At 36.6% G+C, this 19,423-nt stretch overlaps 1 protein-coding gene across 1 annotated transcript; it reads right to left on the minus strand.

The window, feature by feature from the left end:
* Positions 1-2,247: 2,247 nt before the first annotated feature.
* Positions 2,248-19,365, minus strand: LOC140148830 (mannose-1-phosphate guanylyltransferase catalytic subunit beta-like). The gene is made up of 9 exons (XM_072170904.1): positions 19,232-19,365; positions 10,623-10,808; positions 9,746-9,826; positions 8,585-8,633; positions 7,791-7,933; positions 7,216-7,371; positions 6,169-6,375; positions 4,388-4,570; positions 2,248-2,559 (listed from the first exon to the last, which is right to left on the minus strand). Exons 2-9 carry the CDS (start codon positions 10,749-10,751, stop codon positions 2,428-2,430), a joined length of 1,080 nt encoding a protein of 359 aa, XP_072027005.1. The 5' UTR covers positions 10,752-10,808; positions 19,232-19,365; the 3' UTR covers positions 2,248-2,427.
* Positions 19,366-19,423: the final 58 nt, after the last annotated feature.

Consider the following 19,423-nt stretch of genomic DNA (forward strand, 5'->3'; position numbering starts at 1 on the left):
ATATTATTGTGTTCAATCACTTGGAATTCTTACTGTAATTATTAACACCCTCCCTTTCCCAGTCTGCATCACTCAATATTGATGTAATGTGAATTGGGGAAAGGGAAGGTAGCAGTGGTTTATCCAAAGAGGGGGGAGGGTCATTGTGTTCCCATCCCAGTATCACCAATTTGTTGGCATATTGTGAGCCATCTGTACTGAAAATATGAAATTTGAATGAGTTTTTAATATAATAGGGCTATGATTAAGTTGTAGGTTATTATAAAGTTGATCACTCACTCCTCATTACTGTATATAATCCGTATATATATGGCACTGTATTACTAAATAAATAAATATCAATCAACAATTCAAACAATAAGCCCATAGCCCACACTACATTATTCTTCTTATCACCTAGTCTTATCACAAAGGCTCTGTTCTGTGGTTTAACCCAACAAACAGTTCACAAGAAAAATGTAACCAAAATAAACAATTTATCAAATTGATCAAAATAATAAATCTCTGACTGACAATTGTCTAACCCCTTGCCCAAGAAAAAATCATCCTGGTCTACCACTGAGGAAAATTGAGAAATATTTCAGCCTTGCTCCTAAACTTATAACTAAAAGAATTGTAATACTTGAACTTACTATTAAAACAAAGACATAAGGAAAGTGTTGTTTTCATTTGTCTTTTTTTATAGCAATTTTGCAATATTTTAGAAACATGTCCAATGTCAGCCTTGTAGATCAATAGGTATTGTATGCTTAATCAAATTAAAATAAATATTTTGCAACAAAGCAAATAAGTAATAAAAGTGCTTCCATACTACACTGGGCCTCATGAAAAACATAGAATTATAATGAAAGACAAAGATAAAAAGACTAGTTTGCGTCTGACGTCACTGTCAATCAAATTCTCTACGATCCTTGATTGGCTAATAGTGCGTACAAGGAAGGTCGATTTATCTGGCTGGTGCTGATCGGAGAAAAGGAATAGCGTACTCTTACAAGACAAAAAGCAACTTTTCTAGGCATTGTGGACATGGTGCCTTCACCAAAGAAAGTTTCCTACTATTAAGACCTAACTTTTGAGATGGTTTGTATGTTTGATGGTGCAAAATTAACAATAAGGCGCCGGTTTACCGCCGTGTTCAGCAACTCATATCATCACGACACTTGTAAACAAACCTTGCTCTGAGTTTGATTGACAGATGACGTCAGACGCAAACTAGTCTTTTTATCCTTTTTATACTTGTATTAGCCTTTAAAGAAGCAATTCATGTTGAAGAAGGAATGATCCAAACAATGTACACAGGAATGCTACAAAAATGCTTTTCTACTTATTTCAAATTTCAAAATTATTTCAAAAGAAAACATTCTACAAAATTAGGTAGTTGTAAATATAAAAGAACAAGATAAAACAAAGTAAAAACATGATTACAGTGATAGATGGAATAGGTTCTGGAAGCAGTTTTGAGCAAGTCCAAAATATACAGAAATACAAACACTACTGGAAGAGAATGGCAGGAAGTGTGGATCCTCACCCATTCTTGAGGATTGTCAGGTGTTTCTTTGATTTCTGGTTATCTGGAGCAGGAAAGTGACAGGACTAGCCCAAATCATGGTCAAGAATTTTGAATAAACAAGAAAATAATTTTAATTAGATATATGTTTTTTAAAAGTAAAACTGCGTATGTGTGAAACAATCTGGTCGCCAAAGGAGGCATTTCTGAAAATTGAGTTACTATATAATTATTGCCTTATACAAACATTAGGCTATGTATAATTTCCTATGTATTTGTTTTTTTACTCCATATTTTTGACTTTATTTCAATTTCAAATTTGCCACCTTTGGCCTCCATAGATCAGATTGTGTCACATATTTTGTCCATTTGTAGCACACAAGGTACAATTCAAATTATTTTATTACCGTCGGGTTATTACCATCAAGAACATAATTTCATTTGTTTTGCCTGTTCAAGATACCAAAATCAGCTGCATATGTTATTCTTTTTTCAAAATGAAAAAGGAATGTTTTAATTGAACTGAGAAAAAACTAAATCATGCTTTGATTTGTTACTTATGATTATCCCACGCAGACAATAGGTTTAACAGTTTGGCTATTCCAGTTAAAATCCATACACCCCCTATTGAAGACATGACCTTAATCTCCCACACACGGAGTGTGAATTTCAAACAAGGTTACCTGAATGGGTGATTCCATTTGAAATCCACACTCCCTGTGTGGGAGACTAAGGTCTTCCATTGGGGTGTATGGATTGCAACTAGAAAAGTCAATTACATTTATATTTGTTCCCAAGTAAAAATGCTTAAATTAAAATTCTCTGACAACAAATGCAAAGAAAGAAACCCTAAAATTGGACACAAGTTGATTTTATAAAAGTTTGGTATCAAAAAATAGCATCTATTATAGTCAGCATGGTTACATAATAATTTGAGGTTCTGATACAGAGGCACCGATTGATTTGTGTGGAAGAATTCGTCCGCCATTGATATATAGCTCGTCCTTGACTTCTACATCTTCTCCTAATACTGAGACGTTCTCCATCCGTACCTGCATAATGATAATAACACAAAACAGAGGCCAACGGTTAATGAGATAAAATATTTGCACCCAACGTCTCACAAATGTGAGGGCTTAGTGGAATAAAGGGCTATAGCTAAAATTTCGAGATAATGCAAAAAAACGTCTGCAGAAAGCCCTTTGTTGCTCTAAACACCAGAGACCACCTGCATTGCATACACAAACTCTATGGAAGATTTATGCTACCTTTGCTCCTTTTGTTAACAGGAAGTCTGATTTTGAAATCCATTAATTTAAATATTAATTTCAACGCAAATAGCCCTTTGTGTCCGGTGTTCTCAGGATTATTTTGGCACAAATCCTCAATATCGCCAAAAATGCACGCCCTTGAATGGTAACATGACAGTTTTTAAACATTCGATTCCACATAAAACTTAAATATATATCTAAACATATCTAACACACAGGGACGGATTTAAGCAGTGGCCCGGTGGCCCGGGGCCAGTGGATTTTGCGTCGGGCCAGAAAACTTCCAACAACACTGGCCCGGCGGGCCACTAGATTTTTGAGCCAACACATATGAGACAAGATATAATCAGTCATGGACATTGTTTACACAGTTTCTGCTCCGCCTATCCCCTGTAATTTATATCTTTATTCAATGATTTTTTGTATATTTAAATTCTTATTCTTGCATTGCTAGCAAGTTGGAAATATACGGTGATAGTAGGCCTACGTAGCCTACTACTTCCAAGCTCTTTCGTGCGCTATCTGATGATGATAGTGATACCGTAAACACCGCATATTTGAACCTTTGTGAACTTTTGGAACTAAAAAAGGCAGGACCACTGGCGTAACTATGGGGGGCAGAGGGGGCAACATATAACATGGCCCGGGCGCCACCCTAGTGCGCCAAATTGACCAATTCAGCATCGATTCTGCACCCCTCCAAGCGATGAAAATTAAAATTTTTGTGCGCATTTCAGCACAAAATCAATTGAAAGAACATTTTAAGACAGATATTCAACATCTAGTAACCAAAATTAATTAGTGTATAGGCCTTATTTGTCCAAATTTTCGCGCGCCTGGCGCGCAATTTTTTCAAGAATTGGGGAGCATTATGTATCCTCAGCCCCTGAGCTATACGCCACTGCTCGCATCTAAGATATTCTTGGGTGGGGGATAGGGGCGCCAATTTTGTTTCTTGCCCTGGGCGCTACCAACCCTAGTTACGCCACTGGGAAGGAAGATTTTCCCCCCAAACACCAAGAAAGAAATTAGAGGGGTTTTTTTTGCAGTAGAACATATTGAAAAAGCTGGGCCAGTAAATTTATTGCAGGGCCACTAGATCTGCCATTTCACTGGCCCGGAGGGCCAGTAGAAAACTGAAACCTAAGTCTGTCCCTGCTAACACACAGATTTTCTGTACACATATATTTTAGCATACCTGCTTCGCCAAATGATGAAGATAAATAATTCAATTTGATTTCAACAACTCAACGCCAAGCATTGTTAATCGGTGATGAATCCACGGTCCAGTATCGTATACTCACTGATCTTCTTGTTATTGTAGGTTGAGTGGCACATTGCGAATGACAGAATTATGTGAATTAGGCGATCCTTAGCTTGGTTTCGTTGTTGAAAGGGATTCAATCATGTTTCACCATTGTTCTTCACTGATTAGCAATGGTGAAACATGATTGAATCCCGGGATTGAATCCCTAAATTAATGGCTCATGCATATTACATAAAACATTTCAAATTTAAAAGTAAAAGAGAACCTTGTTGTGGTAGCAAGATGGCGAATATCTTATAAAATATTCACAAATTTAGATTTTAATTTATCCAACCTACTTACCCATTGTCCAATTCTGCATTTCCATCCTATAATTGATGACTGTATCCAGGAATGTGACTTGATAATGGCTCCTGATAGTATGGTACTACGTTTCAGGCACACACCATCTTCAATGACTACATTAGGTCCTATCACTACATTGGGACCTATTCTACAATTGTTTCCTATTTTAGCAGATGGATCCTGGAAGCAAATAAAGGACAACAATGCGAAATTTTAATATTGCTTTTCAGTAACAAGATACATTGCTTGTAAAAATATCAGAAAACTTGGTTGTTTAGTTGAGTTAAAACATCAAGTTATATGTAAGACCATCAACAAATACATCAAGTTATATGTAAGATCATTAAATACATCGAGTTATATGCAAGACCATCAAATACAGCAACGCCAACATTATACAGTCCATGTCACACAACCTGAGACTAGTATATGCTAGTCTCTGCACACAACTGTACAAATTATTCTGTTTTTACAACAAGACTATATATCTCAAGGCAGATTTACAAGCTGAATGTATTATAAGTAATGCTGATCCATAAAATAATGATTTCGGAGTACTTCTAAATTGACAACAAATTACCTCATGATGGGTTGGAAGCGTTGTAAAACTACTTGTGTTTCTTATACCGTTTTAACAGAGATGCCAATCCTCCCTATTTTAGAGGGAGGCTCCTTATTTTTGGAAACATTTTTGTCCATTTTGACACCCAAATTTGGCAACCTCTCTATGTGCCATTGAAGTTGCATGTAATTTTGAAAACCTCCCTATTTTCTGTTTGAATCCTTCCATTTTCTGGATGTTAATGTTGGCATCTCTGCGTTTATATGAACTACACCTAACATCCATAATTGGAGCAGTTTGAGTCTGTAATGGAGTAAACTGGCTTGACTGCGTTGATTTCTAATTGCTAGTACAAAACTAGGTTTTGATTTCACCATAAGTTATGACACAAATTTGGTAGCAAAATTCATGTCATCACCCTGCTAGGAAAACTGCCTTACTCACTTTTCAGCCGAATTGAGCTTCTTGCCCAAATTGTCATGTGAACCTGCTATAATTTTTGGGGTTAATTGGGCAATTTTGACAGGTGACAAATGATCCTTAATCGTTACCCCAGTATAAGTACTTTACTTGTATTGTGCTGGGGTAATGATTATTAGCATCAGTAATGATCTCCTGCATTGTGTACTTACATAATATATATTTGTTTGTGAGTATTGTATACCTTGACTCCCTACAGTAGTACCCAGTTTTAACCACCATTTATCAGTGGCAGCTGGTAGCCTAATGGATAGGGCATCTGTCTAGAGATCAAAAGGTTGTGGGTTCGAATCCCATGCCAGCACATTCCCATTTTTTTTTCCAAGTTGAGTTGTGTGGGATTTGTGTTTATTTCTTGTCTTGTTTAATTGCAATACTTTGGGTTGTTAAACTGTTCTTTACTGTTCTTTATTATATTCAGTTGCCTCTTGTAGTGAGCAATCATTTCTTACTTTACATAATATTCACTGGGCGGGGAAAACCTCATATATGTACTTTTTGCCCTTGAACATGGATGAAGCAAACCATTCAATATAAAGACTACATCTACAAGGCTTTATCCATGTTCAAGGGCCAAAAGTACATTATGAGGTGTTTCCTGCATGTACTTTTGGCTCTTGAACATGGATGCTGTCTACACCTACAAGGCTTTGTCCATGTCCAAGGGCCAAAAGGACATTATGAGGTTTTTCCCGCCCAGTGACCTTATATTAATTTTAATATGCACAATACTTACCACCATAACATTTCCTACAATGCCATCACCATGACTTAATTGGTCCGAGTTTTTCTGGCCTAAACTGTTCAAGTACATGCACATTCCTTTCAAGAAATCTGGTGGTTGACCTACGTCCATCCAGAACCCGTGTAGGTCCATTGCATAGAGTTGACCATCTTGGGCCATTTGAGGGAAGATTTCTTTCTCTATTGATGTTGGTCTAAGCTGGAAGATGGAAAAAATAAAATAATACGATAAAAGTAAAATAATCATTCACACATTGGTTGCTCCAGTCTGACATTTGAAAGTGCTGAGTATCCAAATTAATTTAATTGTAACAAATAGGCAAAGTAATAAGCCAATCAAAATGAAGCACAAAGTAGGTTTCAAAATGTGGTGCAACGGTTGTGATAAAACTTGTAAATCCCATAATTCCTTGCGGTTAGACCCGAGATGTCATCCTTTGATGTTACGCCAACTTGCAATGCTCAGTAATGATGTTCGCTTTGTGTGTGCATCGGTGTGACGTCAAATGGCCACATCTCGGGTCTAACCGCAAGGAATTATGGGATTCACCAAAAAGGTCAATTACTTGAAAGGCTCCTATTTTTTTTAATGTTATGGCCTCATCTTTCAAACAAGTCATGGATCCAACCCTACGTTTGTATGTGTGATTAAGCAAAATGGCAAAATCATGGATGAAAAAGATAACAGACCGCGTACAAGCAGTCAAAGTCTCAGCATCACCCGATAAGGGCCGATTGATCCCTGAAATGCGACCAGCAAAACTGCTACGCACTTACTGCATATTTTTACGGTCTATCACTTAATCACGATGGCACGCAACGATCTAAGGTATGCAACACTGGCATGATTGTTAGACACGGCATAATCAAACAATCAGCCCTCATGAATATGTGAGAATTCACAGCATACAATGCACAGGGACTTAGACTGTTGATACATGGTCTGTAGTAGTCTGTGGGTAAAATCTACTTAAGATGAAGATGTGATTGAATCTTGCTTAATTTTTAACATTGGAATTTGCTTGTTTTTTCAACTCACCTGTATTCTGTCTAGTATTTCTGTATTGAATATATACATGCCAGCATTGATTTTATTGGATACAAACACCTGTGGTTTCTCTACAAAGCTCTCAATTCTACCCTTGCCATTGTACACTACTACACCAAATCTGGAAGGCTCTTCAACTTTAGTAACCTGTAAAAAAGTGTTTGAAAAAACGTAATGACATTATGCAAACTTTCATGATTTAAGAGTTTTTAAAGAACACAAACTCAACCTCACTTTCTGATGAAATCCCATGGATGTGGGATGAAATGTCAAAGTAAATGCAAGTCAAACATTTTTGTTGAAAGAAATGCTTAAAATATCTGTTTATCAGAGAAAAGGCAGTGTACTTGCATTGAGCCCAAGATGTAATTCTTGCTTATCATGTTTCACTCATTTCTTTGCTTTGCTGCTTTACATTGTATAGTTTTCAGGCAAAAAAACTGTCCCAAAATAAGCCAAATGCATGAGTGGAAAATATGATGTCACAGCTAGAAGAGTTTCTTGATCTTTGTCACTTTCTTGCAAACAATTGTGAATAATTACCGATGGATATAAGACCGACTTACCACTATAGTGCCTTCTTTGCCATGTTTTGTATGGTAATCTATCATCTCCCTGAATGGAAACTCACAACTGATGTCGCTATTCAACACAAAGAATGGTTCTCTGCCTTCTTTCAGTATATCTTTGGCTAATGCTAATGGTCCAGCTGTAAGGGGAAGAAAATGGTGCCAGGAATTAATGGTGGAGTTGATTTGATCATAAGGCTGTCGGTCATACATCGTTGGTCGCATTACATCAGGGGTCGCATTCTTGCGTGTCTACGTATCCTGGGACCCTTTTATTTTTTTGTTTTGGATGGTTTGGGCCCTTAAATTGAAATTTAAGTTAAAATTGACTAACAGGTCTAATCAAAACTGCATTGACCCCTTGAATTTTACGATACAGGAAAGCTTAAATTATGTAAATCCTTTGCCAAGTTGCTCATAATAAAATTCAGTCATTGTTTTTTAGACTAAAATGTTTGATTTTTCCCAAGTTTATGAGCTATGAGAGCATAAGAAGACTTGTCCGTTGATGGATTTTTATTGCCGTCTGTAAAAAAGGTTTTTCATAACTTATGAAAAATTCAGAGACCCTTGCTATATAATAAACTAGCTAGGCAAGATGTAAGTAACTTTCATGCAAATTCTCAAAACATTTCATATATTTTCGTATGTGTCTGGTCCATCACCTGTCACTTGGTAGTCTTGTCTAATGGCGCCGCCCATTTCCACTTGATGAATTTTTTTAATCAATTTGATATTATAGACTATCAATGGAAGATGTTATCATAATATTTTTATCTGCATAAATTTACCTGTTCCTAGTGGTTCATCCTCATGTGATGTGGTGATTTTAACTCCAAGCTGAAAACAAAAATACAACATATTGAGCGTAAATTATCACTAATTGTCCAACCAGATGACATGTAAACACTGATAGAACCATATCTTGCATGTGGGTTTAGTGCAAGAAGGCCATATTAGTAATAGCTGCCCTAAAGACATTTGACCTTAGATTATTAATACACAGATTGGAATTTTCCATGCCTGTGCCCTCTAAGCGTACTCGAATTCAGCTGACGCCGGTACAGCGTACAGACCTGGCGACATCACTTACTTTACGCGCAAAGTTTCTTTTGTACGCTCGCGCTACTGCGCTATTTTTGAGTTTGCTCACGCGGTACCTGACTTAGCGTCGATCGCCCGAGGCAACATGCCATGTTTCCGCGGTATGCATTTGACAATATCTGCCTTCTACAATGTACTCATATGACACCTGGCAGCTATTGCAGATGAGGCCTATTTGCATTAACCCATCAACTTGTTACCAGGGTTGCCATTATTTTTCAGACCAAAGGTACAGTGAGCAAAACACTTAGGCAGCCCAATTGCCAGCCAAATGAAAATCCCCCCAAATCCTAACATTTGCACGTTTTACCTACATTCCTCTAAGCATGGGGCTGATAATCACTTGATTGAGTACACTTCATTTACTTCAACATCGATTTATAAAATGGCTTTGAAACACTTGAAACAGGCAATTCTGTACTTTTGTGAATTGAAATCCTCTGTAAAAATTGGCAAATAATACAAATTTAACATCAAAACAATTCTGCACCTTTTATGATATATGATTGACTGGTGTATTTCCCATTCATGTACAATGTATGCTGCCTGAAACAGGTCATTCTGCACTTTTGTGACTTGATAATCAGTGTAAAAATTGGCAAAATAACACAAATTTAACATACTGCTGCACCTTTTATGATATATGACTGGTTCAATTCCCATTCATGTATGCTGCTAGTTCAATAAACATGATGACCGTGTAAGGAGCGAATACCTTAACAAATCAGAAGTACATTTATGTTCACCTTTATTGCTACTGATATGGATTTGTGTTTTGATAGATATGTTAAAAATTCAAGTGAAATTGCACCGATCATATTAGTGTTGTTGCCTGCTCTACTACTCACCCTTTCTCCCTGTGCTCTGAGTTCCCTTTCCAACATTTCTGCTCTGTAGCTGACTGCTAGTATAACTTCCTTTACACCAACCTAAACATTAACAACAATGTTTGGAAATTGTTATGAAATGCCTTCAGATCTCAGTGCAATTTAAAAGCCATGTTTATTTACAGATTGAATCCAGATGATATATGGAAATAACTATATTTAGCTTACCCACCGTTTATCAGTAGGAGCTGGTAGCCTAATGGATAAGGCATCCGTCTAGAGATCGGAAGGTTGCGGGTTCGATTCCCATGCCGGCACATTCCCTTGCCTTTTATTTTCAATTTGGGTTGTGTACCGGTCGGGATTTGTTGTCATGTTTAATTGTAACACTTTGGGTTGGTAAACTGTTCATTCTTTCTTATATAGCTTACTAAAATCTCAAACCCTTACCCTAACCACAGAGTACATATGGTATACGTATATATGTGACACAATCTGGTCCATGGGGGCCAAAGGTGGCAAATTTGAAACTGAGATAAAGGTAAAAATATGGAGTAAAAAAAAGTAGAAAACCTCATAACTTTAGAACAAGTATGCTAGACATTTGGTGTTTTCAGTATATGAATGCAAGCCTAATAATATTACTACAAGGTAATACATTAGTAACTCAATTTTCAAAAATGCCTCCTTTGGCCCCCATGATGGAGCAAATTGTGTCACATATAGGGTGTATAGCCACTCAGTCCAATCCCACTTGGTCCAATAGGCATTTGTCCAATTCCCATCTGGTTCAATCTCATTTGGACCAATATTCCCATTACTCTTACACATCGGAAACTGTAAAAGGTCTGTAACAGGGTTGAATTTTTAGAGTTTTATACTAAGTTTTTGTAATTACCTCTGCCAAAGCCTCCACTTGGTGCAACAGCATGGGTTTATTACAAAATTCAACCAATGGCTTGGGTTTGTTCAGTGTCAAAGGTCGTAACCTTGTTCCATATCCTCCTACTAAAATCAGGGCCTTCATATTGATGATTTTTGAGTTCCAAACAGCTCTTTGCAGTCACGGTTCAATGTTCAATGCCTGAAATATCAATATATAAAACAGTAACATATTAATTACATGTACAATACTCATACTTAATTATATATATTTCATCATTCACTTCAAATCCAGATGCTAGCTACAACAATGCTAAATTATGGAATCAGTCAATTCAAATTTGCTAATGACTATAGTCCATATACCTTCCTCGAGTCAGTAAAGTAAAATCAAATTTTGAGATTTTCTCAAAAACTGTTAATTTTTGCAGGAATCTGTTAAGTGTTATGCTAGTTGGATTACTTGAATCATATCCTTTCTGAAAATGTATATATACTTTCATATACTTCTCATCATTACATTTAGAGATACAATAAGAAACAATATCAAAATTACTGACTCGAGGAAGGTATACAAACTATAGTACTACTTTTAAGTGGAAATTGTTGCACAATTAATGGTTTGCAGTTTTGCACATAACCAATTAAAAAACTGATTCTATTGCTTTTAAATTCATATTTTGTAAAGCTACCTTAAATATGAATATATATATGTTTATACACACATGTATTTGTTTTTGTGGTTATTGTTGGAGCCAAAAGCAAAAATAAATGTAATACAAATATTTCCACTTTGAATTGTCTATAAATGAATAGGCATTTAATATCAAATTTAATGAACACACCACCTGGCAATTAAATTCTGTGTACACATCAACCACATGTTGCATTTAAACACTGGTATTTCACAAGTTTTTGGTGGACCGCATAGTGGGACCCAGGAGTGGGACCTGGTTGAAGGTATACGGGGATGTGCCACGGTTTTGGGGTACCTTTTCAGCAATTTTGGTATATCGATGGGTGGGTTTTCAGTGGAGACCAATGCGCATTTGGGAAAAAGTGCCCCTAAAAGCGCCCAATTAGGGCAAATTTGGGTGCTTTTTGTGAAAAATTGGTATACTGATGGGTGCGAAAAACAGCATAGAGAAAGTCAGCATCCGAAAGTCTGCGTGGCACATCCTCGTAATTTTTTTTTCAAAGCCCCCCCCTATGTTACTAGCTTACTTTAGTTACTAGCTTACTAACTGACTAACCATTTGGTCTTAAATGGGCATATCTTGTTTTTTCTGTCTTCCAGATTTGTTAGCTTTGTTTCGTGTGATTGTGTGGATATACCTTGTGGGGACAAAATTTGTAAGTTGTGACAGCCCTTATGGAGACATCAGCCTTGTGGGGACATTTTAGCTGCATTGGGCTATTCAGATGTATTCCGCACCCCCCTATGGAAGACACTTCCGAATTCGGGCTAAATTGACAGCGAATTCACATGTCAGGAAAACCCATGGAAGACACTGCGGAATTGTGGTAATATGTCTAATATGGCTAGCGAATTCACGTAAATGTAAATGTCTTCCATAGGGTTCCAGCTGGAATTAGAACATTTTTGTTTCCAGCCAGAATTCAAGTAAATGTCTTTCATAGGTTAATCGAGATGGTGATCATAAGTGAAGATTCTGCTGGAATTGGAGCATTTTTGACCATTTTCCAGCCAGAATATTAAGAAATGTGAATGTCTTCCATAGGCACTTCATGGCCTTTCACAATCCCCACTCTTGTTTTTTCGTTTATTTTAGCAGCCGGAATTTCACCTAATCTCAATGTCTTCCATACCCTCCAGCCGGAATCTTTGCTAAAAATGACTGCTGGAATTCTAGACACATCTCAATTCCAGCTGGAATTGTATTTTTTTTAAATGTCTTCCATAGGGGGGGTGCGGAATACATCTGGAATAGCCCATTTTATTAGAATAATGCTACATATTCATATATATTGGACTATATTCCTTACATTAAAAAAATCAGTTTTAACCCTGACAAGTTATTTAGCTGTCACATAGAGTGGACCAAAATAACTCAATATTTTGAGAGCATCTCTGCAATAAGCCATGGTGATTGAACTTGAAAAATCTATTATTCATCTTGTGATTATATACTTCCAAATTTAACCAAATTCATTTTATCACTCACACATAAATTCTATAACTTTACAATTATAATATTTTATACTTTATTGCATAATTTGAAATAATTTACAAAAAGTAAATAGGAGAGTAACATATGTGCAAGTCGCACCTGAAAGCAGTCTCTTTATATTATTAACTGTAGTGTACCGCCATGACACTGCAATGCATGTACGAAATGTATGACAAAGGCCCGCAGGGTCTCAACTTTGGTTTTGGTGGGGATGTGTGACTGGGATTCTGAAAAATTTGCTGGAAAACAATGAAAAACATGGCAATTTTTTAGAAAACTTACCAATAAATAAACCAAAATGGATGAAAATATGCCTGGGTCTAAAATGCACCCCCAATCTACCGCACATCTCCATAAACATATTTTCGACTAGTATGAGCCCAGAGTTGTCAAGAGTGTTTATGATCAAGTATATGCAACACATATTTCATAATTGCTATCAAATTCAATGTTCATTTACCATAGCAGCTAGATTAATATTTTCAACTACCAATATACAAATTCAATTTTGACAGCAGTATAAACATTTTTATGTTATCTTTACAATTCAGCACATCCTGTGTCCTATAGTAGGGGGGTCACACATTAGCTCATTAGGTGTCTGCATACGACCCATAAATGAACAATGGCATGTTTTGAGCATAAAAAAATATCAAATTGTTTTCTTCATAGAGACCTAAACATTTTCAAATATTTATTTAGTATATGTGTAGTTACAAAAAATATTTTTAGGTCTATTGACCTTTTGAATTTTACACGGCGCTCTGTGAAAGCACCAGATTATTTATCAGCAAAGAACAGTGTCTGGATACGCAGAAGAAATTAAGAAATTGCCTTTAGAAAGTGAGTTTTTCGACCTGGTGCCAACGATGTAGTGAATTTTAAAGTTACTTTTTCTGAACCATGAGAAATGTATCTTTATTTTGGCACAACTTGTTTTTTCTCACGATAAATTTGAAAATTTGATGTTTTTTTGCCCGAAACGTGTGTATTTTCCCATAGGAAACGCTGTCCAAGGGTGAAATTTTGATATGATGACTGTAGATGATGAGTTACCCTACTGTGTGCCACATGTGCAATCAAATTGAGACTCCTTTTTCCTGAATCTCCACAAAAATATCTTTCTTTTGGCGTAAACAAGAAATTTCTAGGATGTTGGGTTAAAAATGGCAATATATTGAAACATTTGTTTTTTGGCCATTTTCCTGTGTATTTTCCCATAGAAATTGTTGACCTTACTTGTGAAGTTTTCATACTTTTCCATTTCTGGAGTGTAGTTATCAACATATTATGACCAACTTGTTGTTTTTATCTACTGCAGTGGTCCAACTTGAAGTCCTAGAGTTGTTTTACCTTGAATATGGATGTACAAAGTTGATATTTTTATTCCGAGGGTGTCCGTAACTTGCTGTTTCATTCTGTAGCACTTTTTTACATTGATCGGCAATTTCCTTGATTTTCTAGATTTTTCCCACTTTGGAGGCAATTTCTCACAATATTTTGATGCACATGAAGCTTTTGTTGTTGTTTTTGTGTTTCAACCCAAGGGTTAGAGTTGGCTTAGTGTAAATGCAGCCATTCACAATTCATATTTTTAATCTGAGATTGTCGTAAATCTGCAATTTTATTCTGCAAGGGGTTAAAATGAGAGTCGGATTTATCCTTGATTTTGGTGTTTTAGTCCATATTTGGAGTAATCTTTTTCAAAAACTGAAGCAAATGATGTACCTCTTGACATATCTATGTTGAAAGACTCAGTTATACAGCAACTTTAAGTGAAAATGGGACATGGGAAGCATATAATTTTGATTTTTTTAGTCTTCAAACATGCCATATTAGCCGAAAACATGCGTTTTTATCAAAATCATGCTGAAAAACAGCCATTTTTTCGAACTTTTAAATTGGCGTAACTTCGAAAACGCTTTATCCAATTTGAACCATTTAAATTGCTATCTTCATCATTTTGCAAGATGCTTCTGAAAAACTTAATGCCAAACATTTATATTGTAGATAAAAGAATGATGTGACCCCCCTACCTATAGCAATCATTTTTACAAAAAAAACTCTTGAAAGCACTTTCATGAATATGTATAACTTTGTAACAAATTGGTATGACACATAACACACTTGCTTCATTAGAAATATATATATCAAAATCTAGTCTTATTACATAATGTTTGAAAAAAAATCACAAGTTTACAGTTAAAATGTTGCTCTTCCTTACCTCATGTTCTACTATACTGTCGTATTCAGTAACATTACAGATTGCTTACGTGGACAGGACAAGGGTAATGTATGTATTATCAATATTCCAGGGTCAAGATTTGACATTGTGATTAGTTAGTGTTAAAAGTTTACATAGTATTGTGTGGTTATCAGTGATTCGCTGGCCATAAATAAATAGTGCTTTGTTTACACTAGTGTTTCAGCCACCAAATTACTCTACAGTTATTTATTGTACTGTCAGTGTGCAATGACTTACCAATGATTGAAAGGTCTAAAACAAACAATTGAGTACATGAGTTGCTCTAGTGTGGAAGCATATTACAGGCCTATAATATGAGCATATTAAATAGGACCTTCAGATAACTTACAATGTATTCAACTTTCAAGTTGCACTTTACCCAGGGTGCTAATTTAAAAGTCACAGCTAGTCTTAATCAAAAAAAGTACAAGGTGATATATCATATTTGACGTTAGAGTCCCAGCCACACCTCCCCTGATAAACGCCCTTTGTCAATTTTTTTGAGTGACAACTGTCAAATCAATGCACCTGTATGACTAAATCCCATCAAATATCTGAATAAACTTTATAAACCTTCCTGTTTAGAATTATGATTTTGATTTCAGATGATACTCTATTTTGAATGTTCTGTGTGTGAATTTCATTGTAACTTTAATTTCATAGTTTTAATAAGCGCCCTGAGCAAACAATTGTCTAATTACAAGTTACATACTAGATGTGCTAATCATTATTGCATTGAAATCAGGGAAGCATGATATGTGATTTAAAAGCATTGGAAATTAGGAAGTAAACAAAGTCACTCACAACAGGTACATGTATAGACCCAAAAATGTATTCACAAAGTGTGAGTGCTTAAAACTTCGCAAACTTTGCTCTTGATGATACAGATACACGTACGTCATCAAGATGACAAAACAATTCCAGAAGTTCAATTTCTTATCAGGGAAATCGACTTTAAATGATTACCACAGAAAAGACAAATTGGTATTTTCTGTAGGCCTACTGAAAAAACTTGACTTGAACTGGAAGGCCCTGTACTACAAACCAATAGGGATTTCGCAAGAGTGTCCCCTTTGACAGACCGAGTAGTGGGTATGTGCAATGTAATATCATCGTTATGCAACTCCGCTACAGCAGCTCATCGATCATTTATTCATTGACAGTGTCACGCAAACCGACCCCCTGGTGACCTGTACCGGAAATGGATGGTATTTACTATTTAAGTGCCCTTATGCATAGATCACATGTTCTTTGATTGCGTCATTGTGTTTCCAAGTTCAAGTTGATTATCACTAGCGAAAACCTGATCGAATTCCCTCATTTCCTTCCAAAGTTACGGTGAATTTATGTCTTGTTTCTGATCGGATCGTAATTAATAATACTTGCAGGGGTCAGCCTATATCCAGGCTGGACACATCACACTACCGTGTGATGTGTCCAGTTCGTCGCCGAACTTGCATATAACATGGAGAGCTTAGCATAACGGCCTGCCTATTTACGCTTCCTGAAAACACTCTTGCACATAACATACAAATCCACAAATTCACTAACTTCAACTTGCACTACCGACACCATGAAAAATATTTTAATTATTACCGATCCTTCAGAATACTTGCAAATATTGGCAGTTTCATAAAATCCTGCTGCTGAAAATCGTAAATTCCACAATCTTCTGTCAGATCCAGGTCAGTAATCACAGGTGGGCGAATCTACCAGCGTGACAAGACCAGAGATAATAAAAAGGATGAGAGGCCACGCCCATACAAATAGCTAGCCTGATTGGCAAGCGTAAATCGCTAGCCAGATCTTCTCGATCGTGTATGATGAGTAGAGACCATAGAGCCCTATATAGGGCTCTGTGGAAGAAAGCAGTTCCTAATTTTGAAGCCATGGATAATATATTCATTTATCGAGAACCATATTTTTGAACCAATCACAGAACAGAATTTCACTTACTCACAGCTGTCAATCATTCTTGTGAAACGTAAGCTCCGCCTAGTATCAAGGTCTTCTTCTGCGCATTGGTTGTGCGCATTAAGTGGCCTCCAGCACAAATCCTGTGCACACGATCAGGTTGGATGGGCGGTTTACGCCTGGTTTACACTTTACACAACAGGAACTGCGATGCATCCTAAACTGGATCGTTTCCGTGTATTCGCATTGCATGGTGGGTAATCGCCTGCCAATTTGCGTAGCTCCACGTTCACAACAGTTTAAAATCAACACAGGTAAATCCATATAAAAATTAACATGGACACAAAATTGACATAGCTTATGTAATTCAAATAATAAAATAATAAAATGTAATATTATCATGATAGATGCACGTTTTATTAAAACTTGAAAAGATTATTAAGTCCAATAATTTGTTTGTGTTAGTTTGCACGAGTCACAAAATGGCGACCCATCACGCATTTTCTGCATGTGCCGACATTAGTAACTCATAGTGACTGTCCTCAAACTAAGCGCCAGTGTGTCTCAGGCCTGATAACGACCCCAGGTAATTTTATGCAGAAAGTTTTCTTGCGAACAGCTGCAGGTGACAATTAAACAATGAACACGGCTTGTTTATGTACATGCGTGGGGAGGCTTGTACGTCAGCTGGCGTGTTTTGGACATGTTCGGTAAAAAAGTGTCGTTTTCTTCATGAAAAATACCAGCGATGACCAGTTTTTTGTGGGCTATTTGATTTACAGGTATGTCGGTTCGTCATAGGGTAGAAATGATAGCTGTACAATTTGTATAACATACAGTTTAACATAGGCCTAAACATTTATGGGCACAAATCGACCTTCCGTATTATGCACAAGTATGTGGAAGTGGCAGGCATAGGGTCAGCCCCAGGGTCAGCGGGACTTTTAAACTGGTCATGCTAGTAGTGGAACAGATTTGGATTTGGAATTATAGTAATTTTGAAAGCTCAGTATCGACTCATAATGATAATAGACATAGTAGTACATGATAGGGAACTGGGTTCATACATTTATGGGTTCTCCTTAGCTCGATGCTGTAACACAGTTCAGTCATTGTCAGTGCCAAGTCCAAAGCTGAACATGGACATGATGGAAGGCAGATAATCATATCGTATAAATCGTTCATATACACCATGACACCCATCGTATGTGTGAGTTTAATACGGCTTACAATTGGACGGGCCTTACTCACACATACGATGTACTTTTTTTTTCATAGTTTCATAGTTTATTTTAAAATTACATTTAATTAAAAATACATGAATACGAGTTTATATACCGGCTACATGAATCGAATCTATGCATTCATGATCATGTTCATTTTATTTTCCGATTTATATTCACAGGTTCATACATGTCACACGCCATGTAACAAACAGCGCATGTGATTGGTCGAGAGTCGGGCATAAACAGCATTTATGCCCGGTGTCCCGGACGTTCAGATCGCGGGGTAGGGAAAATGAAGGAAAATCATGGGTTTTTTTTAAATAATGTTACTTGTTATTTTTTGCTATTATTTTGATGAAATTAAGAATCACAAAATGTTCTGGTACATGTATGTATGAACGGGGTTCATTCATATATTTTCATGACTGTCTAAACGGTTGTTTACATGTATGCCCTCGGGGCCCGCTAGCCCTGCTTGCATATTCACCGTTTAGTCATGAAAATATATGAATGAACCCTATAATCAAATGCAGCAAACCTTTGACGAGTGCGACTATCGCGATGTTGTAAATTCTGAGCTAACAACGCGTACGGCGCACAGTTCATTCATCAATTTCCACTCGGCAACAGCAGATTGCCTCAGCAGCCAATCAGAGACAAGTGCGTCCAACGCAGTAAATATGCGATGTACGTGCTCGTCAATTTACTGAATTTGATTTATAGTTGAGTTCGCAACACGCACGCAAACTTAAAATACTGGGCGAAACAGACACATACAGGTCATTTATCAGTATGACATTTACGTATTGGTGCTGCCCTATTTAATTTATGCAGAGCTACTACGGTATGGGTTCCCTGTACTAAAAGAATGAACCCTAAATTATAAATAAAATCCAAAGTCTGACCAACTACTGAATTGAACTAAAGTAGAATTACTTTGGTCTGACTGAGCATGTGAGTAAGCTTAAAACTTTTTACTCAAATGCTACATTCAAAGATTTATATAACATTACAATCAATCTCTCAATAGAAAATTTCTCAGACTTACCGTCTTTGACGATTTTCCGAACCTATTTTCTTCTTTGACTTCAAATTTCTAAGCAAAAATCAAGCGATTGCAACATTCACTTCCAATGTTTACCAATCTCAACTGGCTTCGTGGCAGAAACTCAGGTCAGTGACCCTTGACCTAGATAGGCAAGTTGGGTTATACCATATAAGATTTAGGGATTGCAAAATC

This window comes from Amphiura filiformis, chromosome 3 (genome assembly GCF_039555335.1).
Source record: "Amphiura filiformis chromosome 3, Afil_fr2py, whole genome shotgun sequence".
Classification (NCBI taxonomy): domain Eukaryota; kingdom Metazoa; phylum Echinodermata; class Ophiuroidea; order Amphilepidida; family Amphiuridae; genus Amphiura; species Amphiura filiformis.